Genomic DNA, 22,975 nt, shown 5'->3' with positions numbered 1-22,975 from the left:
CACCTCCAGAACGCGTGATGGGCGGGAGATGGGGCAGCGTTCCTCACTGATGCTGTGCAGGGAGCAAGAGGCAGGTCAACCCTCCATAACGACAGCAAATAATGAATGGAGAGGCTTTGTGCTGGGGGAAATCTAACAAGAACTGGGCAAAAATCCCCTCGTCGCCTGTCCACCTCCTCCTCACGCAAACCGCGTGAACCCACAGTGCTGTGAGGAATTCCTGCTCCTGAGGATGGATCATGAAGGTTGGAGGAAAAGGCAGCACTGCCAGCTCATGATTTTGTCATTAGTCTCACAGTGTTGGATGCAGATTTGAAAGCCCCAGCTGTGGGAGCTGTGGGATATGCGAGAGATTAGCTTGCAGTGAAAGGTACATTGCTAGTCCTCGTGGTTTTCTTTTGGGGGGGAGAAGGTGAAAATATGACTCAAATACATCCCGATGGCTTCAAATGAAGACCAGAAAGAATGCAAATAGTTTGGAGTTTACTATTATTTTGTTTTTTTAACCCAGTAAGTTAGATTGGGATTGTAGGGGCAGCCCATAGCTCTCCACAGTAGGAATACCAGGACTGCCTCGATATGCTGTGTGCGGGATGAATGTATTAAAGTTGTGTGAGTTGCTCAGATGCTGTGCTAACACTGGTCGTAAAAATCACCTTAGATATAAGGCAGGCTTCTTGGGGAAGGGGCTAAGAGCACTCAACAAATAATGAACAGAAATAAAACCAAATATCAAATGACTCATAAAATCAAATAATAATGGTAACTAAAAAGTTCCTGGATTTGCTGCCAGAGATAAAATCCCATCAGCGGTATGAAATAACAAGAAATACCCCCTTTTGGTTCCTTCCCCACATGACACAAGTCAGCACGCCTGGTCACCAGAGTAGTTACGGAATACATCTTCCTTCCAGCGTCTTATAAATGCATTTTTCATGCTTTGAGAGACCTTCTGGGGTTCAATTTAACTGGGATCTTGGGAACATGTGAAAGGCATTTACAGCATGCAGCACAGCCTGGCTTTTCCTGCAGGGGAAGCAGAGGTGTAACGTTCACAGCTCCCATCGCCGACCCACCTGGGACGGAGAGGTCGGCAGCGAGTGGGCAGCCGGGCCGGGGTAGCTGTCAGCAGGGCTGCTTTATGGCTGTGCACTTATTGAGCTGAAATGGATGCACTTAAAATATCTGTGTGGACCTAAAAATAATAAAGGGAAAGCATTTATTCTAAACCTTTCTAAGAGCGGGGCGTGCTGCGAGGCCAAAGCAGCCCCAGGAGGAAGCAGAAGGTATCAAATGAAGCAGAGCCGGTGTCTGAGGAAGCAGGATGAGCGCGAGGCGGTGGTAAGGAGGAGCAGGAGCCTCCGAACACCAGTAAAAGGCACGGTGCAACTGGTGAGGTGCTGGGAGGACTGGGGTGGGAGCCACGGCAACAGCAGGAAGGGCACGGTGCTGAAACGCCGATGACTTACGGCATCGGAGCTCATCCGCCACCTCTCCCGCGTGTCCTCGCGCTCTCCCCGCGCCTCGGCGTGCTGACATCTCCTCTTCTGTGTAGGTCAGGTCTAAAATAACAGGGCCCCGAGGTCCTGGCTGGGGTCTTCATGCACTGCAGCAATACAAATAGCAAATTAATAAGTCCTTGCTTCCCCTTCTCCCAAAGGTTTCATGAGGCTTAATTAATGAATGTCTGTGAAACGCATTTGGAGCTGGGAATGAAATGTGCTGTGGAAATGCCAAATATTTTTAATGCTCCAGCAGATTTAGAAGGTTTAAATAAGAAAAATACACAGCTTTGCCTCTGAAACAGATTGCTCTCCTTGAAGCAGAGAGCTCCAGAACATGAAGTTTTCATCAGGCTGACTTGAAAGAGTATTTTCACGGCTTTCCAAGCGCGTTTATTCTCATGTACGAACTCCCCCTTCCCCTCATACAGATGTGGACACGGAGGCATGGGAAATCAAAGACATTTAGCCCCGGTCATTGGCAGAGCGACGAACAATTTCCTGATTTCTGGATGCCCTCAGCTCCATCCGCTCCCCAGATGCGTGCCAGCTTTCGGAATTACACGGGTCCCGCGATGCTTGGCCTCGTCCGTGCCAGGCGCTTTGGGAGCGCCGCTGATGCCGACCATGTGTGGGGACGTGGGGTGGCGAAGGCAGCTTTGGCACCGTGGCGGCAGAGCCGGAGCGCGGGGCTCGCCGGTGACCGGACTGCACCCTCTGGAGGGTACTGCTGCTCCTGCACGGAGCACTCGCGGCAGTAAAACCCGGTCCAGAATGGGGCCGTTGGAGGCTTCGTCCCCGCAGCCCAGGGCTGGTTGCGCACACGATGGCTCCTGCGGGACACGACGAGTCCCACGGGAGATGCCGAGGGAACGGGTGGGGTACGGCCATCGCCCGTGTTGGGTAACGCCAGCTGGGAGGCTCTGCCATGGGGAGGCCCATGGGGGCCTGTGGAGCGGGTCACGCAGCAGTGACACCCCCACAGTTCCTCAGCCGTGGGGCGATGGCAGACACCCCCCAAGTCCCATCAGCCGTGGGGAGGGGACCCCCTCAGCGACCCCACGGCCATGGGGTGGTGAAAGACCCCGGGACCCCGCAGTCGTGCGGGGGGTGACGGACCCCCAGGCCCCCTCAGCCATGGGGCGACGACAGAAACCCCCCGAGTCCCTTCAGCCGCGGGGAGGCCACAGCCACGGGAGCCCTCAGCTGAGGGATGGGGCCAGACCCCCAAGTCCTCCCAGCCATGGGGCAGCAAAGACCCCTCTGGGCCCCCCCAGGCATGAGGGGGGCGCCGGACCCGCAGCCCCCGTGGCCGTGGGGCAGCGGCAGCCGCGGGGCGGTGACAGGCCGCGGTGGCGGCGGGGCGGCGCCAGGCCCGGCGGGCGCGGAGCGGAGCCGCTCATCCCCGGTGCCGGTGCCGGGCCCCGCCGCGGGCCTCTCTCGCTCCTGCGCCTTTAACGCGGCGGCTCCCGCAGCCCGCAGCGAACATGGCGGAGTCCGGCGGGGCCGAGTTCGCCGCGGAGCCGCCGAGCAGGTGAGTGCGGCCCGGGCGCGGCCTGTATCGGGGGTCCGAGCGCCGGGCGGCGGCGGGGCGGGGCCGGGTGGGCCCGGGGCGGCCGCGGCGCTTCTCCGCCTTCCTCCGGCGCCCACAAGCGCCGCTGGGTTCAGTTGTGTGGCCTCTGTGGGAGCCGAGGCCGCTCGCCCGGGGTCGTGCGGGGCGGGGAGCCGGGGAGGGAGTTGTCCTGAGCGCGGCCCGGCGGCTGAGGGCCTCTGAGAGAGCCACGGAACAACGGCATGGGTTGTGTTGAGGGGACCGTAAAGCTCCTCCAGCTCCAACCCCTGCCACGGGGACCCCTTCCACTGAGCAGCTTGCTCCAAGCCCTGTGTCCAACCTGGCCTTGAACACTGCCAGGGATGGGGCAGGCACTGAACGGTGACAAAACCAGCTTCCCATGAGGGAATTCATGCAGAGGAAGGCTGAGGTTTGGGGGGGTTTACTGGGAGTTGCACAGACCCCAGCTGCGTTGGGTTTGTAGAGGCAGCGGGTTTGTAGATTCACAGAAACACGGCGGTTTTGGTGGTTTGGGCCCGTTCTGTTCCACCCCAGCCCCTCGCCATCAACCCCCTCCCTGGGCTGGGTTTGGTTCCTGGAGGGCCGCTCGCCCCTTGGGTACCCGGGCGGGTGCTGTAGGTGGTACCTGTTGGCAGTGGAGGTTCTGCTCCAGGGCTGGCCTCATCCAGGAGTTCTGCGTTGGGCAGTGTTCAGCTGTGTTGTGTGCGCCGGGATGCTGTGCTGTCAGCCTGGCCCTGCTCTTTGGAGCATCATCTAGCCTCAGTTTAACTCTGTGTTTGCTCCTGGGTGTCACGCTGTGGAGAGGGAAGCTCTTACAGTCATTGTTGAGCACTGGGGAAGCCTGTCTGAGTTCTCACCTTCTCCATGTGTATATATATATTTATATATACGTTTTATTTCCTTTTTCCTAATGACCTCCTGTGTAAACTATGCTGTTGCCTGGGGCGTTTTAATTTTATCTCTCTGCAGCTCCTTTCCCTCCTGCTCAGCATAGGAGCAGCAGCACAGGAACAGCAGCACTCCCTTTACATGGGTGCAGGGCCACTCGCTCTGGAGCTCCTAGGTACTGGATATGTAGCACTGAGAAATGGAAGTAATTTGTTTGAGGGCTGTGATAAATCACTCGGTGTGGAGCTGCAGCAGCAATGCTCCCCGAGCTGCAGCTCCGTTGCCTTCCCTATCGCTGCGTGTTTGTTTTCTTTGTTAGTTTTAAAGTAAAGCTTGCTGCAGTTTGGATGCTGCTGCTTGCTGGTTGTTAGTCTGTTGTAAAGGATGGATGTCTTGGGGACAAACCTGATGGTGGATGTTGGAGACACTGCATCGGCTGTGTAGGGCAAGAGGGGAATTGCAAGGGTCAGCAGTGATTCCTTGTTAGGTGCTTCCAATTGTGGCCTTTTTGCACTTAATGAGTGTTTGCTCTCTATGGCAAAAGGACAAAGTCCTCTCCTGCTGTTACACACATGCCATTTTGGTGGTGCACTCAGCACGGGCAGAATTTCCATCTTTGGAATTGCTACTGCATAGCTGATGCTGGTTCCTGTGTGTGTGCTGCCGTCCAGAGCAGGGACAGCCGTGTGTCTGCCGGGCATCCCGCGCTCTCCTGCGATAAGGAGTGGACGAGGGTACGCTCAAAAGGCCCTTGACACACTGCTGGCATGAGATAAGGCCATTGCTGTGCGCTGGAAAGCAAGCGGCCTAAATCTTCTCATTTGGAATAAACTTGCCTTCCCTCCTGTCCCCCCTTTTTTCCTTTATGGGCAGAACTTCCTGAGTTGCAGATGGGTTTCATGTTTTACTCCCAGCTCTCCATATCATGGAGAGGGAGAGTTTCAGGCTGCAGAATGCACTGTGTAATACAGTGCTGCTCCTGGAGACAGGCTTTGAGATTGGTGAGTGAGTTACAGAGGAAACGGGCAGGTCCATGGGTGCCCCCAGTGAGGAAGGCCCTCAGTGCTTTAGGCAAGGTGTGCGAGCTCTGCTGCGATGCTGGGGAGGAGCGTTGTACAAAGCAGGGTGCCAGAGATCTAGGAAAACCATCTCAGGTGCTGGAGAGGATGTTACCGTGCCAGCCTCTAAGCAGGAATTAATCAGGGTTGTCCAGACAAGCTGCTGAGGAGAGCTGCACGTCTCCACTAATCCCTTGAAGATGGGCAGGAAGGCAGCCAGGGTGTGTAAACGCATTTCGGAACCTCTCTAGTACTGTTACACGCTGGTGTGTTGGTTGAAAGCAGTTCCAACTGTCAAACCCAGGATGAATGGTCGAGGGAGACCTGCAGGTCTGCCTTATCTAGAAGTACATATGTCTGGGTTCGCAGCAAGGGAAAGTTGAGCTGAACTCCCTGACCTTATTCCTTCCAAAGCAAGCAGTGGGAGAGCAGCAATGTACAGGAGGATGGAGTAAAACCATTGGGGGAAGATAATGATAAGGGCTGTGAGTCTGCTTTGCTTTTGTGCTTCTGTGATCTTGCATAGCTTCACTCTTCAATTAGAGTTCTTCCTTCTGAAACCGCTTGGAGTTCAGTGTTGTGCGGTTTCTACGTTCCACCCTCTGCCACATGGCAATTTTAAACCAGATTTAGTTGTTGGAGCTGGTAGACGTGGTGTAGATGTTTACGCTGTAAAAATAACTTCTGAGCTGGAGGTTTCATTTAGACCAGAAGTAAACGTTGGTGATTCTTTAAAGGCCTTACCTCCAAGTGTTGTGTAGCGTTCACTGCTTTGGAAGGAAGAGTCCTGCATCACGGGGTGATGGCTCAGGTGTCTTTTCCAGTTTCTCATTTATGTGGAAGAGAAGTGCTGAACTTGCACAGAAATTACTGCCCTTAACAAAAGCTTTTGCTGCACTTCTGGGGGTCTTGGTTAATTCTGTTCAGGTGAGGCGACATGGAGCTGCTGCAGAACTGAACTGCCCAAGGAGCTGGGAACCGTAGTGATGCTGCAAGCCTGTTGGAAGGGAAGTGCAGAGGATTTAGGTAAGGGCTAAAACCAGCTGTGGTGGTGAGAAGGTTTCATCCTGGAGCTGAATTAGAGCTGGTGTGCTGATGCCAAGTGCTGGGCAGCTGCTTGCATCTGCTAGAAAACACGATTCCTTTAGTCTGCAGTGATGGCAGAGTGGTGTTGTCTTGTTTCTGCTGTTTCATCACTTCATGTTGTTTGTGCTCGACATCCCTCGCTGCTCCGAGGCACCAATCTGGAGGGTGGAGGTGCAGGGAGAGGAGAGGCGTGTGCGGTGCGCTGCACGCTGGAGTCCCTACTCTGCATGTAACTACTCCTGTCGTTTTTATTGCGACACTGCCCAGGCGATGCAGGCGGCTGCCACAGACCCAGGCTGGGACAAACGCTGCACCGAGCACCTCGTCCTCTGAGTGGGAAGTTGTTCCAAGGTGCAGAGCGAAGGGTATGGTGGTGTGGGACAAGGTCCCAGAGGGATTTGCTTGGTGGGGGGAACTCTGCCGTGCTAGAAGCTGCTGGCAGGGCTGGAATGGGCCATCCCAAGCGGGAACGTGTCACAGTGGCAAGACAGATCCTGGTGGATTTTGGGGTGAAAGCGGTGGTAGCTGTGCTGTGGATCAGCTTTGTTTCTGAAGGTGAAAACGTGATGGTGGAGGGAAGCGCAGGGTGGGACCTGGAAGGCTAGCAGCGCTTGGGGCTGGCCCCAGTGTCACTTGGGGTGGCCTTGGTGGCTCTGCTGTGCTTCCCGGCACCACTAGGTGCCTCTCGGCCTTTGCTCAGCGGCTCTGCCACGGGTGCTGCTGCGGGAGCACCCGCGAAGCCACTGCTCCGCCTGGAAAAGGCTGGTTCTGCTTTTTACACACACGGCTTTGGGCCAGCGTCACCATAACTGCCTGCTTCCCAGAGCCGGGGTTGGCGGGTGGCACTGTAAGGTGGGAGACACGTGAAGCTGCTGAAGGCAGCGCTGCCAGCAGGAGCATCCAGTGTGTAAAGAGCTTGTACTGTGGATACACAGGGAAATTTTACATGTTGTAAACCCCACCGGCCTTTCAGAGGTCCTCTGTGGCTGGGAGCAGCACCGAGCAGCTGAACTCCTCACTGCTGTGATGCTCCCTGTGGCTGCCACAGTCTTTTATATGGTCAGAGTGATCTTTCCATCTGCTCAGTTTGTTCCAGCCACAGCGGCTTTAGGTTTGGGGCTGACAAGAACATAACCACAGTAAGTTTGAGGGGTGGGTAGCATCTTCTCCTCCTCAGTCATTTTAAAGGCTGAGGCTGTGGCAGGGCAGGATGTTGTTAGTGATGGGTGATGTGTGTTGCCTGCTGCACTCTCTGCTGCTGGAGGAGGTTTGGGGCAGGACTGAGAGTGCACCAGGAAAACCCCTCTACAGGACAAGATCCTCCATGGTAGCTCTGGGTGTGAATAGAGAGAAATGGCAGTTCCTGGTAAAGGATGTGCTCAGCCTGACGCTTTGTGCCCCTCCAAAACCCTAATGCTGGTAGCAGTGTGCACATCGGGGCTCACAGAGCCCGTAATTCAGAGCTGCTGAATGAAAAGGACCAGACTGCTCTTGCCCTTGTCCTGGCACCAGCACCATGATGGCTCTGGCTCTGCAATAGGAACATTGTTAAGAATCCTAAAATCATAGAATAGTTAGGGTTGGAAAGGACCTTAAGATCCAAGTCCCCTGCCATGCTTTTTCCCTTTTCCCCCTAATTTGCCCCAGGTACAGCACGTACTGACCAGTCCCTCACGTGAAACTCCATGAAGTAGCACAGAGCTTAATGTGTGCAGATATTTCACCTTCCACGTTTTTGCTGCTCCAGTGCTCTGTTTGACAAGGCCAGCTTCTGACACACATCCAGCTTCATTAGTGCTTTTAGCAGAAACCAAATTCCTACCTCCTTTGGCTTGCAAACAACCTCCCATTGAAGCCTGGGAGCAGAATGTGTTTGTGTGTGTGTCTGCTGAGCCCTGTGTGAGTCCAGCTCAGAGAAAGGAAAACAGGGATTTGGAAACGTTTCGGGGACTTCTGTGGGGGCCAGGAAATAATATTTAAAGAAAAACTCAATTGAAGAGCCTCTTGCTTCACCTCACTCTCTTACCTTTGACTACAGGGTTGCCTTGGTGCCAGCCTGGGAGAAGTAGGAGGCAGATAAGCAAATAGCGGGATTAGTAGGACCTGATTCAGAAAGCACTTAAACCCAAAGCATTAAGGTACCTCCTGGCTTCTGTGAAACGTGGCTTTCATTGCTGGTTCACTAAGGCAAGGCTGAATCAGGCAGCGAGGGTGTGGGAGCCCTGTGGTGCCCAGTCCCATCCCAGTCCATCTTCTGAGACCTCAGTTCCTTCTTTGTGAGAGGAGCAGACCTGTAATAGAGATACAAAGGACTGGTTTGTTGGGCACGTAACTCTCCTGAAGTTCTGAGACTCAAAGTGTTAAAGACAAAAGCGGAGACTTTTCAAACCTCACTGTTCCGCTTCAGGCGTTTTATAGACCACTTTTTCCCCCACAAAGTGTTGCTCCTTCTGAAACTCAGGCCCATTTATAATCTCTTCATTTGAGCACTCCAAATTGCTTTAGTCACTTTTAGATAGAGATATTAGTCTCAGGCTTTTTACTTGTATTTATTGCCTTGGATGAAAGAGAGGGTGTCAAGAGAGGAAAATGAGAGGAGGCAGAGGAGAGAAAAAGGAGAAATTAAGGGAAGGAGGTGGAAGAGGGAACAAAGAACTCGATTACATGGTTTTGCTCACGTCTTCCCTCAGGATGATGATGTTTCTCTGGAAAACATCCCCTTCACTCCATGTGTTAATATTTAATTAGCTGCTCAGCATTAAGGGCTTATTGTTGGTGCTAATTTGGATGGGGAAGCGATGGTAAATGTTTCTGAGGGGGTGCTGGTGCCAGTCGTGCTGCTGGGCTGTAAGTAGGTTACGAGGGCAGGTATTTTAAGTCTCATTGCCTGGCAGCATCTGCTCTTCCTTGCACCCAGACTTCAGGGAAACCTCCTAAGGGGGTGCAAAGGCCACAGGACCATGTCTGGAGCTCCTGGGAAGAGGTTGTGAAGCAGCAGATCTGCAGCAAAGAGCTTGGCCTTTTCCAACTCCCGTAATGCTCGTTAGTGTGAGGTGCTGGGAACTCATTTTCATCATTTGGGCATGTGATATAAAGCCTCAGGATCTGAAATATTACAGTAACCATGGCTACCAGTGACTTATCTGAGGGAGTTTGACTTTTGTTTTGATTTTAAGTGTCTTGATTGTAGTTTAAAAATCAGAATCTGAATGTGTTTTTTACTTAGGCATGAAACTAAAGGCATTAAATGATTTGCATTATTAAAATATCTATAATGCTGCCTTTCAAGGTTCTTAAAGAAGGCCTTTAATATTCATACCCTATGTACTAAATAAAGTTACTCTTCAGCTTTACGTTAGTTCTGCAGCTCTCACCATAGGAAATCTCCTGCAGGCTCGAGCGCTCCAGAGGTGCCTTGCTGGCTGTTTTGCAATCCCAAATCCTTTGTTTCTCCCCAGAAAAGCTGTGGCAGTCCGTGCTCCGTGCATGTGAACACACACACGCTGCTGCTTTTCCTCCCTCCTCTTCTGCACCCCAGCCATGCCTTGTGGGGTCCTACCCTTAGAGTCTGTGTTTACTGCAGAGGCTGCTGCTGGAAGTTTGCCCTGTTGGAAACCCTGCTAGCCCCTGAGCCTCTCCTGTGTGAGAAATCACCGAGCACCACCTGTCTGGAGAGTGGGAACACGTGGCTGGATGCTGGCAGGGATGCTAAGCTGGGATGGAGAGCCAGCCCTGCTAGCACTGACCCATCCCTCCCTCCGAGGAGGACCATGTTATGCCAGGAGGAAGAGGACAGGCAGTTGTCTAGCAAAGGATTCAATCACTGAAAGGTTCTCGTCTGGCCTGGTGTAATTCTCTCCATTTGTGCTTGTGCAGTAGTTGCAAACATGCTGAAATATGAACTTATGCTTGGTAAGCCTTTAATTCCAGCTTTGATGTTTTTAATCATCGGGACAGATTTGGTAAAAATGATTCATTAGCTTGAAACACATCTGGGATGACACGTGATGCTGTGGGGGATCCAGGAGGCAGAGGCAGGGGATGGTTGTTCTTTGGGATGTTCTTTGTGCTTCATCTGGACTGACTCTTGTAGTGTGGCCCTTCAACACCTCTCAGCCCATCAGCTTTAGAGGCCTCTCGGGCATTCAGCCCTGCCTTCAGGTGCCTCCTCTCTGCATCTGTTTCTGGTCAGAGCTCAAGCAGCCCTGGCTCAGAACATGCCAGCTAAGGATGTGGTCAGCGTGCTCGGGGCAAGGATGAGCGGATGGCCAAGCTGCTGCAATAGGTGAGCAGCAGAAGGAGAATTTCTGGCCTTGTTTGCCTCCCCTGCCTGCTGTCTGCCACTCCTTTAACCCTTGCTTTAACATTTGCACAAGCCTGCAGTGTGTGTATGGATTTGGGTTGGTTTTCCTCAAGCTAAGGTCACATACACCACGCTGAATGAACTCTTACCCTGCAGCGACTGGAGAGGATTGAAAGCAATCTGGCTTCAGAGCAGCAGCTTGGAGACAAATCCCCAATCCCATTACTTGATTCCTGGTAGTCCCCTTTTGAAAATCAGGTAACAGTGATGCTACCGGTCTTTGAAGCTGCTGCCCAAAACGCATCACCCTTTGGAATCCTGTTGAATTCCAGCTGCCCTCGCCATTCATGTGATGGGTGCAGTGAATATAAAGACACCTTTCACTGCTACAGTGATTTCCATGTGGGAAGTGGGATTTCTGTTCCTGTAAAGTCACCTTTATACCAATATGTTCATGTTAGAGGCCCTGATCATGTAAACATTTTCAGATCCCCTTCCCCTGTGAATCCTATGGGATGTGCAGTGGAAATGCAGCTTGATGTGAATGATTTTTATGCTTTACACTTTCCGAAGGGTAGATTTGCCTGGATGCAGGCAGACACACTGGACCCTGCTCCAAGCTGGCGTGCTCAGTCCCTGCCAAAGGATGCTCCAGCCACAGAAAACTCCACACAGCATCGCCACCCGGGAGGGGCTCCTCTCAGTGCTGTCCTTCTGACGACAAAGACCAACTCCCAAGGAAAATTCCAGAAGCTCTCCATCAGAAAGGGAAGGAGCGGAATAAACACTTTGCCACTATTGTGCGATAGAAGGCTTTTATCTTGAACTGCTGAGGAGTCCATGCGACTCTTCCCAAAGTTTGTCGGCTGGAACAGATTGTTAAGCAGCGAGTACACGGCATATCCAGATCCCGAGTGAGATAGGGACAGCCACACAAAGGCGCTTTCACATGTTCAAGGCTTCCCTTTGTGCTTTATTTCTGTGAAGTCTCTGAATCCAACTGCTGCTGCTCTTCTTCCTCCCTTCCCAAAGGAGCGGGAAGCGAAGCCGTGCAGCAGAGCGCATGTACCCTGTGGCACAGAGCCCGGCCGGAGCCAAGCCTGCTTTTCTCACAAGCCCCTTTATACCAGCCACGCTCCACACAGCGCTTGCTGCTGGTTTCTCACCTCTCCTTCTCCCACATTGTTTCTTGCAAAGTTTCCTCTTTGGTTTCTAAGCTTTGTGTGGATTTTATTTGCCTTTTGTGTTTCTTCTAAAAATTCTTTTTGTTTTCCAGACTGAAGACTGGACATTATTAATGCTTTGCTTCTTGGGCTTTTTCCCCCCTGGAGGATTCTGTAATCCTTGGATCCTTTTATTTTATACCTGTAAACAGACAAAGGAACTAGTGCAGGGAGTTTTTCTGGGGTAGCTGTTCACAATTACCTATTGAAATGAATCACACATGCAAACATGTTTATTCCAGCACAGAAATATCCACCCGGCCACATTTAGCCCTCCATCTATTTTAAACTTACACTATGGTTCTTAACAATGCTTGTAAAACTTAATGGGAAAAAGCTCAACAGAGGACTACTTGTTCAGGTCAAGTTGTCTGAAGAGGAACCTGTGCTGGGAGGGTCTGGTGGAAGCAATCCTATACGGGTAAAGCCTTGCGTTGGGAACAGGAATATTTCAAATGGGTATGAGAAAAGTGCTGAAGAAAATTCCCATGAGAAGAATCCTGTGGGAGATGGAGTCTGATGCTGTTATGGTGAACTCAGGAGTCACCATCTCCCAGTGAGCTCCGGAGCTGCCTGTGTCCAGCCTGCAGCAGAATGGGTTTGCTCAGTGAATGATGCTGTGCTCAGAGGCAAGATCTTTTCCACACTCAGGCTCCGTGTTTCTTCCTCTCACTCCAGCGAATCAAAGCCATTGTTCCAGTGAGGAGAGTAAAATGAGTTTGACATGATGAATATTCATGCGCTCACTCCTTCCAATCCCTTTCCTCTTTCGCCATGGAAGAGCAGGAGTGGATAGTCACTTCTTGGCTCGCGGAGTCATGGATAAAGGTCTTGTCAGCAACTGACTTTTTGCTAATCCTTTTCATTATAGGAAGGATGTTACAGCTGGGCTCCAATTTCTGAACTAAGACTTGTTAGTATGCTTTGACCTGAAGGCAGGAGTTTCAGATCTGTGCTACAAGAAGCACAGTGCCTGGTACCAGGCATCCCAGTATGAATTTTGAGGCATGTCCTCAAGCCTGAGTTTTGAAACAGGCTGCAGAGATTCACTATCTGCATCCTGCAGCATCCCAGAGAGCTCTGAAGCTGCTCACACAAAGCGCCTGCCCTCTGGGTGCTCTGATGAACATCACAGATTTCCCCTAACCCCCCTCTTCTTAAAGCTTGCAGGAAATGACAATCCGATAAGTTGGGCAAGCGGCAAGTCCTGTCCATTGTTCCTTATTGTTTGAGGATTGTTTACATCCCCTTTTTTTGTTATCCCATCTCCCTGACTCTTCTCTGACCTCGCCTACTTGTGTTGTCCATTGTGTGTAGCTTTTGTTGTTTAGGTGGTGAACTTTTAGGGACAGTTTGTAGCAGGTGATGGGATCATACAGCCCCGAGCACGTGGGGACTCAGGCTCTGTGCTATTTTATTTGGGTTTGTTGCTATAGTCTACCTATAATAATAATAATAATAATAATAATAGTAATAATAATAACACCCTTTAAGTGCAGCACTAAGCTCACTCTCTCACTGTGGACTTGGGATCAAGTAATGCAGCTTTCCAGATTTGGAATGATCTGTTTGGGATTATTTATGTCATGCTTCCATAACATATTTCCTAAAATGCAGCAAGCAAATAGCAGGATGCATCCAAAACCATCAACCCCATTCTGAATACTGGTGCTTGTGTGTGTTTTCTTCCTTGGATCTTTATCCTGAAAAGTAGTTCAGAGTTGGACCAAATTTGCCAGTGAATTTTGGATTTCATGCTTCTGTGGGTGTGAATGGGCCCTGCTTGGTGGGATGCCCGTTTTGGGCAGGGCAAGTTGAGCCATTATTCCCTTGCTTGGGAAATCTGCAGCATAACTGTTGTTATTTTCAGAGGAGCACAGAGCATCCACTTGTGCAGAGATGCTACTGACATTCACCTCCGAAGGCAGCCTTCTCACTGACAAGTGCATCTGAGGCCAAGTGGATCCAAGAATGATGCTCTGCCCTGGGGAACATGTGCAAGAGGCTTTGGGAAAACCAAGGAAATATTTACTCTGGGAGGGGACTGTTTACAGTGCAGTTCAAACAGCTGACGTTATTTAGAGCCGCCAGTGCTATGTAATACTTTGCTTTTGCTCTTCTCATGAGGGTCCAGCATAAGGCCAGAACCCAGTAGGGCCAACAGGGCTGTCCTTGGACAGCACAGAGTATCCAACAGCTGCAGGCAGGAGAGGTGCTGAGAAGAATAAGCAACTGTGACTCAGTCCGGTGGTTGAAGTCAGGGCCAGGGTGGGCTCTGGGGTAGTTGTAGAGTGGGGACACCGATGTCCGTTGGAGGTTTTGGCCTCGCTGGCTGGTGTCTGGATGGTCTCTGAAGGCCACGTGTGCTGCAAGTGTGATGGGTTGTCACTGATGGGAAAGGGTATTGTAAAAACTTGGAAGTCTCTTTTGTGCTGGGAGAAGGGAATACAACTGAGGTACTGATGTCATGATGTTCTGTGTGGCTGTTGAGCTGGGAATTTGTGTTCAAACTGCTTCACGTTACAGAGCTTCCCCAGCGTGCTTTGTAGGTATACCACATATTGTTTTAATTTAAAACCAGCCTGTCTCTCTTGTTCTGTTTTTAGCATGGCTGACAAGAACAGCACCCTGAAATGCACGTTCTCTGCTCCTGGCCACAGCACCACTCTACTGCAGGGACTGGCCTCGCTCCGAGCTCAGGCTCAGCTGCTTGATGTCATCCTCACTATAAATAATGAAGTGTTTCAGGTTCATAAAGTTGTCTTGGCTGCCTGCAGTGACTATTTCAGGTGAGAATCTGACAGGGAAGCAGGCATTTCTACCTTTCCCATTGGTTTTCTGTTTCCCCATCCTCCCCACCCCAACCCTTCCCACCACACCCCAGAATCACCCCCATGCACAACCCTTTGGGGGTCTGCTTTGCCCCACGGAGGTCGGTGGGATTACCTGCAGGCATGTGGAGCCAGTTCCTCTGCATGCAGAGGAGGTGTGTTCTGCTGCAGCCGCTGGGCCAAGATGCAAGTTCAAGCCCGGGTCCTGAACCCTCCTGGTAGGTGCTGCTGAAGAAAGGAGCGTTTGCCTTGAAGCTACCTGAGGTGATTTCCAAGAGGCCTCTGAAATGACTCATCCCATTGAATGGTGGTGCCCGCTGTAAATACACTCCTGTTGTCTTTAAATACCACTGACCTGTCCACAGTGATTACTGTTTACAGGCTGAAGAGTGTGAAACGTTTTGGGTGTGCATTCTCCAGAGCCCCAGGAGATAGAGGAGAGTTGTCCTATCTTGTGTGGGTAGAAAACTGAAGCACAGAGATGAGTGTTCTCAGCAATTAATGCAGAGTGAGACAATGGCAGAGCAGGAACTTTGGTCTTAAGCAAAAAATACATATTCATCCATCTTGTCTCTGTCAAGCTCTTTGGCATTGAATGACTTCTCTGTTGAATTAGGGACCTTTCCTGGCAGCACCAGGAGCAGTGTCAAGTGAGGGGCATGCTGGAGGCAAAGGGTATTGGGAAGGTTCAGAACAGCAGAGCGCTCAACCTGAGGGTTGTTTGGGACTGCAGGTCATAGCAGGTACGGCTGGAGAAGGGCTGTTCAACAGGGTTTGCAGTCCCTCACCGTGTAGGTTCCTTCCTAACCTGAGCAGAAAGTGTGTGCTGAGCAGGTAACCACAAGCAAGGGACTCCAGTGTCCCTTGGTGTATCTCATGCATCCCTCGGTCCGCTTCTTCAGCTGCTCTGATGATGTCTGTCTCCTGTACACACATATTTTCTAGGCTGTTCCCTTCTCTCTTGCTTTGGTAACATAAACCCTCCAAGCTTATCACTCTCCCCACCAGGCATGCAATTAACCATGGAGCTGATCTCCCACCAAATGCTAATAGCACTATTTGTATTCATAAATGCTGTATGCAGTGCCACTGCTAGTGTGTTTTCCCTGTCAAAATGTAATTGCTGAGTAGGTTTCTTGTTATAACTTCTGTGGTGCTAAGGAAGGTTGTCCTGGGGAACAATGGGAGAATAATCTAGCTTTTGAAAATACTCTGGTTCTATGCAGAGAGGGAGGGGAGAAAAAGAGTGAAATTGAGGCCTTTATATAATAATCAGCATTTTAGAACCGTAACGCTTCTTAAAGGAATTGCATTCCACTTTGTCTTCATCGTGGCAACTATAATGCTTCTCTTTCTGCATGCTCAGCTCTGTGTAGCTAATGCACGAGCACACATGTGTCTGCACACCCTTTGGGGCAAGGGATCAGGGCAGCGTGCTGTTCTGGGACATGGGATACACAGAGGGATTTTAGCAGAACGCTCTCATCTGCTGTATGGACAAATAATTGTGAACAGGATTGCTGGTCACCCGGTTACGGGGAGCTTATTTCATATGCAGGTATTTCCTCATTTAGGTCATTTAGGATTTCTTGGGTTTATGCTGGATGGCGGCAGGTTTGGACAGGAAACTTGGAACTCCTATCTTGTGACAGTGTTCCCAAGATACTCCTTTATTCCTGTATCAATGCAGAAGGGAGGGTCCATTCAGCATTTTTTCTGCCTAACTTGCACCTTAGAGTCACTACAGCTTCCTAAAGCAGCAGTAACGACACTGCCCTCAGAATGGATTTACCTTTCTGATGTGAGAGAGTGGGCTATCAATGGAAAACCCAGTTCCAAATGTGCAGGCAGCTGCCAGCAATTCAGAAGGTCTTTGTGTGACAGCCTGCAGCCTTGCTGTGGTGTGTGTACGATGGCAGTGGCTGCTGCAGCTCCCTGGAGCCGGTCTTCCAGCAGCCTGCTTTAACTTCAGCTTCCCCCAGAACTGCTCTGCTACTGCTTGTCCAATGCTACCCAGAGCACAACCATTGCCCCTGAGCTACCCATCTGTAACAAAATCTGCTGAAATTGAATGTCACTGTATTAAATCCCGATGTGCAGTTGTGTCCCCGTCCCGCCCGCAGGCCCCGGTGCTGGGAAACGCAGCACTGCTCCAGCAGCATGGTTTATGAGATGTCTGCGTCAGGCCCTGGCGTGGTATGTGCTTCCTGTGGAATTTAGAAGCCTCCCAAGGAGGTGATCTCGGGCCTAATCTCTGCGTGGCCTGGTCAACTGATGTGCTTGCAGCTGTGCTCGAACAGAATCTTGTTTTTCTCCTTGTTTTCTAATTGCCTGCTAGCCCCCTGCCGTCGTGCTGCAACATGACAGAGGATTCTGAAGTGGCTGCGACTCCGATTTCCCTATTTACTTAAGGCGCTGGGGTTGAACCCTGGAGGGGAGGTTCTCTTGTGATTATCATTAGATTGTTGCATCTGCAGTGTTGCATCTGCAATAGCTGGATTTCATAGCCAGCCTAGGATAGAACAGGCTAAGTGATGGCAGTGCCGCAGGCAGGCTCAGAGTGTCGCGGACCTCCTAAACACAGGTTATTCCTTCTTTGTGCTCACACTTCCTGAACACTGGAACTCTTTAGGGTTTGGTTACCAACCTCTGCTGGTGCAGATCCCGTGGTCTCCTTTGGTTGTTGAGTATTGTGGATCCCTTGGTGTCCAGTGTATTGCAGTCCCTGCTCTGGTAGCTCTACCCACTTCTTGAAGCTTTGTCCTGTGGTCCACTCTTAATTATGCTGCCACAGTATTGAAAACCGTAACTTTCTAATAGCTGAATATTACTTCTCAGTGCAGTGTTTATGCAAGCTTTATGTAAGAAACTGCATACTCTTAATTTCTCCTGCCTTTTAGAGATTTAGCCTTGATTTATTCCCCTCCCTCCCCATCCTCCCTGAGGGAATCAGTATGGTTTAAAAGAATAAAATACCATTCTGAAGTGATGCATCATTTTATCTGTATTTAAAAGGGGGTGAAATCTTTGTGTTCTTGACCCCCAGGGCAATGTTTGCAGGCGGGATGAGAGAAGCCAGCCAAGATGTGATTGAACTGAAAGGTCTATCTGCAAAAGGACTGAAGCACATTATAGACTTTGCATACAGTGCCGAAGTGACTCTTGATCTTGACTGCATTCAGGATGTGCTGGGAGCTGCTGTCTTCCTCCAGATGGTGCCTGTCGTGGAGCTCTGCGAAGAATTCCTGAAGTCTGCCATGAGCGTAGAAACGTGTCTCAATATCGGGCAGATGGCCACCACCTTCAGCCTCGCATCCTTGAAGGAATCAGTAGATGCATTCACTTTTAGGCATTTCCTCCAGATCTCTGAGGAAGAGGATTTCCTCCACCTGCCCCTGGAGCGCCTTGTTTTCTTCTTGCAGAGCAATAAGCTGAAAAGCTGCAGTGAAATAGATCTCTTCCGTGCCGCCGTCCGGTGGCTGCAGTATGACCCAACCCGCCGTGCCAACGCCAGCCAGGTCCTCTGCCATATCCGCTTCCCGCTGATGAAGTCCTCGGAGCTGGTGGACAGCGTTCAGACCTTGGACATCATGGTGGAAGATGTCTTGTGCCGGCAGTATCTGCTGGAGGCATTCAACTACCAGATCCTGCCCTTCCGGCAGCACGAGATGCAGTCCCCTCGCACCACCATCCGCTCGGATGTCCTGTCCCTCATCACCTTCGGTGGCACTCCCTACACTGATAACGACCGCACTGTGAGCTGCAAGGTCTACTACCTGCCGGATGCCAGCGTACGACAGTTCAAGGAGCTGACAGAGATGGAGGTGGGCAGCAGCCACTCCTGCGTGGCCGTGCTCGACAACTTCGTCTACATCGTTGGAGGGCAGCACCTGCAGTACCGGAGCGGGGAGGGAGCTGTGGACATCTGCTACCGCTACGATCCGCACCTGAACCAGTGGCTGCGCATCCAGGCCATGCAGGAGAGCAGGATCCAGTTCCAGCTCAACGTCCTGCACGGTATGGTGTATGCCACCGGTGGGAGGAACCGCTCGGGGAGCCTGGCCTCTGTGGAGAAGTATTGCCCCCAGAATAATGAGTGGACCTACGTGTGCTCCCTGAAACGCAGGACGTGGGGGCACGCGGGAGCCACGGTAGGAGGCAAGCTGTACATCTCAGGTGGGTACGGCATCTCAGTGGAAGACAAGAAAGCCCTGCACTGCTACGACCCCACCGTGGATCAGTGGGAGTTTAAAACCCCGATGAATGAGCCCAGAGTTCTGCATGCCATGGTCAGTGCAAATAGCAGGATTTATGCTTTGGGAGGTCGCATGGACCATGTTGACCGTTGTTTTGATGTTTTGGCTGTGGAGTATTATGTGCCTGAAACAGACCAATGGACCACGGTGAGCCCAATGCGTGCAGGGCAGTCGGAAGCAGGCTGTTGTTTACTAGAAAAAAAGATTTATATTGTAGGAGGGTACAATTGGCATCTGAACAATGTCACCAGCATTGTGCAGGTGTATAACACTGAAACTGATGAATGGGAAAGGGACCTACATTTCCCAGAGTCTTTTGCTGGGATAGCATGTGCTCCCGTTATCCTGCCGCAGGGAATGACCCAGAGATAACTCCGTGCGACGGCATCAGCCCGTGAAATCGCCTCGTGTTGCATGTGATCAGATGCTGTGGTGTTCCTTTGTTGTTTGCAAATGGTATTGTGCATTTTGTGGGTGAGGGAAGGAGAAAAATAGCTTGTGTTCCCTCCTCCATAAAGTCCCTCCTCCTCTTCTGTAGTGTTCTGGCAAGCGTGTTCCATCAGAAGCACTTGTCAGCTAGTTAGACTTAACAGATGTTACAGCTGGAAAAAGCTTTTCTCTTCCTTTTTTTTTTTTCTGGTTGGATGGGGGGTGCATTTTGCCAACATTTCATATTTGTAACAATATTCCACATAGCAAACCATGGCCAGCTCAGGGGGCACTGGGGACTGGGGGATGTTCAACAGAGTTCAGGTGTGATTTTTGTATTAATAGCTCCAAACATGGATGTCGCTTCTTTGTTTTTTTTAGCAAACAAACAAACCAAAAGCTGTAAAACACACTGACCTCCAGAAGCAATAACGGGACAGTGGGAGCTCCAGGAGCTCAGGTGCTTGGATCAGGAAAGCAGATTCTTGCTTTTCAAAGGTGACTTTTTGGGTTTCTTTCCCCTTTTCAAAGGGGAATACTTAGCCTTGCACACCTCTGGTCTCTGTTGGTTCTTCACTGCTTGGATCACACTGCGATTCCAGATCCCTTCCTCACCCCCTCCAGACAGCAGCATGATCCTCTAGTCCAGAAGTTCTCCCTTACCTGGGGCATTCAGCATTTGCCATACTAAAGCCATGTCAATAGCTGGATTATGTACAAATGAGCAGGATTCTTTTCCTTATAAGTGCCAAGAATTTGGCTGCCCTGGCAATAAGAGCTGTGGCTGCTCGGCTGGGCTGAGCCCCAGGGAGCACCCAGAGGCTCTGGTTTGGGTCCTGCTGCCTTTGCCTTGCCACCAATACGTGCTCATCCAAACTCCTTTTGTACAGGAAAAGGGGTGGGTGCTACTTCCTCAGAAGCTTGAAGGTTTTCTCCCTTGACCTGTCAATAAGCTACTCGGCATCATAACATGATGGAAGTCAAAGTGGAATGGGGTTTGTTGTTCTTGTTGCCAGTGGGTATTTTAAATGAAGAGATTAATTTGAAGATGACTCTGTCATTTTTGTGACATCTGTGTTTGCTGCACAGAGTTCGGTTCCTTCCTGAACTTCCTGTAAGCCATTTTTTCTAATTCATTTGACCAATTAATAAATAGAAGGTTTCTCCTTTTATGAGGTTTTCTGTTCCAAGGGCTGTGTTTGTACCCGAACAAGTTTGATTTCGATGTATGCAGCCTTCTTTTTAACAAACTTGCATTCTGCTGTTGAATAAATACTGTGCTGTAACCCTTTAGAGACAATTATGTAATGTCTGTTTTGCTTGAGCAGGCCTGTGTAAAGCATGAGCTCCATACCTCAGATTCACACAAAGACATTTAATAATGAAATCAAAGCACCTTTGGCTATGGTGCAGGGAGGAGACATCTCTCCATTTAGAGTCTAAATTTAGGATAAACCAGTGCATAGTTTCATCTGCTCCTATCTGTCTGCTGGTTTGCAATAATAAATCCATGGAAGGTGCTTGTGGTTGTATGCTGGAGGCTGTGCTCCAGCTCCCAGGCAGTTAATTCACTCCATTCTCTGTTCGGTCGGTCTGGCACAGAAGCGAGAAACGCTGCACAACAGCCTTGGCAGATGAAGCAAGTTTTGAAGGGATGAAATGTAACTCGATACAAGCCTCAAAGTTACAAAATAACGCATTTTCCTTTGTTTTAATGCTTCCATATGTTTATTAAAAGGGTATTTTCTTAAGGTAGTAACAAATGGGAGGTTACACGCTTTCCTGTTTGTCAAATATGATTAATCCTCTTCTGAGTGTGTCATTCCTTCATCATTGCCTTCCTGAAATCCTTGAGTATTCTTCTCTATTTCATTTAATTTTTCTTATCAGAAGGATTCCTGTGGCAGCAGTTGATTCTTTGGGGGTTCTCTCATAGAACGGACAGCCGTAGTGCTCATGAACCACATCAGAAATGGAGAACCCCGTGGTGACCGGAGGGGGCATCTCTTCACAAGGAAACTGCTTCTGAGGTACGTGTGTGTGTGTCGGGGGGTAAAGGGAGGAAAAGGAAAGGTCCTTGAGAACGACGAAGCAGCGTGTTTGGGCTCAATGTTAAGGTCAGCCTTGCAAAACAAAACCTAACCTCTGTATCATTCCTATCGGAATGGTGGCTCTGGAGATGGGAGGATTCCCAAAGCTGTTCTGGAACTGTACTGAATAAACAGACCAACTGTCACCTGCTGTGCAGCAAACCAGCCTGGAACGAGCATTCCCAGTCCCTGGCACTGCGGAGCAGGAGCTGGGAAAGGCTTCCAGATTCCTTCACCGTTGTGGCAGAGCACTGCTGCTCACCACCTCTCCCTGCTACTGGAATGTTCTTTTTATAGCAGTATAAATAATTATTTTTCATAATGTTAGCTGGAAATATTCTAGCTGTTCTAAATTTAGCAGAGACTGACTAAAATACTCGTGGCAGTGTGTATCATCCCCATTGATAATAAAGTTTGTTTTGCCCTCTGAGGTACGTGGCTCTGGGCTGGTCTGTGCAGAACCTCTCTGTTAGTTGGAGAGCAACTGGGTTTGATTCTTTAGCTCTGCGGCAAGAGGGGTTTCACATAAATACCTCCAGCTCCGTGGCTGGGTTGGAGAGAACCCTTCAGAGGATGCCCCACATGACAAGGGGACTGGGCTTCTCTCTTCAGAGTGAGCAAAGGCAGATAAATGTCTGATTGCAATCAGAGTCAGTCAGAAGTCTCAGGGCAGCAATAAATGTTATTGGGGTAAACCTGATTTGGTACATTTTAAAATACCCTTGAACAGATGGGGAGCAGGAAAAGCTCAGCATCACTAGTTCTAGGTATGTGCAGAGTATGCATGTCCCATTAGGGACTCCTGTCATGGCCAGGATAATAGCTTCTGTCTTCTCTGATGTTTTATGGACCTGAAATTGTACTTAAAACTATAAAGCAAGCAAGCACTGGAGCTTTTGGCAGGGCGCAGACTAGCCGGAGATTGGGAATGTCTGCATCCTATTAATGGTGTCATTGACCCTCTTCCAGAGGGTCTGTCGGCTCGGCAGTCCGACTGTCATTCCTCCCTATCCTAGAACCGTGCTAATTCCCGCAGACGTGTCCTTGCGCTCACACCGGGGTCTGGGAAGTTGAACAGCAGCGGAAAATCCCTTTGATTTACAGGGAACACAGGCGCTGCCTCCAGCTCCTTGTGCCCTGGTGCTGCTGGAAAGTGATGCTGTGCAGGAGAAGTGCTCGGGACCACTCGCAAGCCACATCAAACCTTGTCAGACATTTCCACTTCCATGGCTGTGATAAGGTCTTTAGTTGCCGAAACTCCGCAAACTTTTGGGCCATTTATCCTGCTGGGCTTATTGAAGCCAGACTGCTGTCAGAAGAAATAAAACATGTTCCCCAGTGCAACTCTAATTATGATTTTTAGCCAGTTGTGTAATGTGCAGAACTTTATTTACAATAAATCTTCCAGTTGCTTGCATAAATGAATGAGATTTCATCGCTTGTGACTCGAGCACCAGGAAAAGTGAATGTGGCTGAATAAATCCAGAGTCTGTCCTGGGTGTGTTGGCATGTCAGGTCAGCCTTGCCTTCCGCAGAGGGCTCAGCTATCTTGAGTTTCACCTGGGAGCATCTATATATCACACAGGCATCTCTCCCTTGGAGTTAGTTTTTTACAGAGACAGCCTAGATTCTCCTCTGCATTTTAATGGTGAGTAGGCACAGGAGCATCCCACAGACTCCTGAACTTTTGTTTCTCTTTCCAAACTGAGCTCCAGTAACACAACTTTGGCACTTTT

General features: G+C 50.3%; 1 protein-coding gene across 5 annotated transcripts; it reads left to right on the top strand.

Moving 5' to 3' along the window:
- The first annotated feature begins 2,977 nt into the window (after positions 1-2,977).
- Positions 2,978-21,669, top strand: KLHL26 (kelch like family member 26). Of its 5 annotated transcripts, none has more exons than XM_057417425.1 (4): positions 2,978-3,036; positions 14,240-14,422; positions 17,511-18,867; positions 21,040-21,669. In XM_057417425.1, the coding sequence occupies exons 1-4, from the start codon at positions 2,990-2,992 to the stop codon at positions 21,061-21,063; spliced, it is 1,611 nt and encodes a 536-aa protein (XP_057273408.1). In that variant the 5' UTR covers positions 2,978-2,989; the 3' UTR covers positions 21,064-21,669. The 5 variants fall into 5 exon arrangements, with proteins under 5 accessions (XP_057273408.1, XP_057273406.1, XP_057273404.1 ...); XM_057417423.1 differs by having other exon boundaries at positions 19,531-21,669; XM_057417421.1 differs by having other exon boundaries at positions 17,511-21,669.
- Positions 21,670-22,975: the final 1,306 nt, after the last annotated feature.

The sequence above is a fragment of the Pezoporus wallicus genome, unplaced genomic scaffold (assembly GCF_028554395.1).
Source record: "Pezoporus wallicus isolate ANWC-B61680 ecotype Strahan unplaced genomic scaffold, APGP_CSIRO_Pwel_v1 contig_13865, whole genome shotgun sequence".
Taxonomy (NCBI): Eukaryota; Metazoa; Chordata; class Aves; order Psittaciformes; family Psittacidae; genus Pezoporus; species Pezoporus wallicus.
This window is presented reverse-complemented; position numbering and strand designations above follow the sequence as displayed.

What these genes read in the sequence shown, in the direction of transcription:
- KLHL26 (XM_057417421.1), top strand. Translation starts at nt 2,990, where the DNA reads ATGGCGGAGTCCGGCGGGGCCGAGTTCGCCGCGGAGCCGCCGAGCAG. An exon ending in GCCGCGGAGCCGCCGAGCAG is followed by an intron (nt 3,037 to 14,239) that starts GTGAGTGCGGCC and finishes TTCTGTTTTTAG; the next exon opens with CATGGCTGACAAGAACAGCA. An exon ending in GCCTGCAGTGACTATTTCAG is followed by an intron (nt 14,423 to 17,510) that starts GTGAGAATCTGA and finishes CTTGACCCCCAG; the next exon opens with GGCAATGTTTGCAGGCGGGA.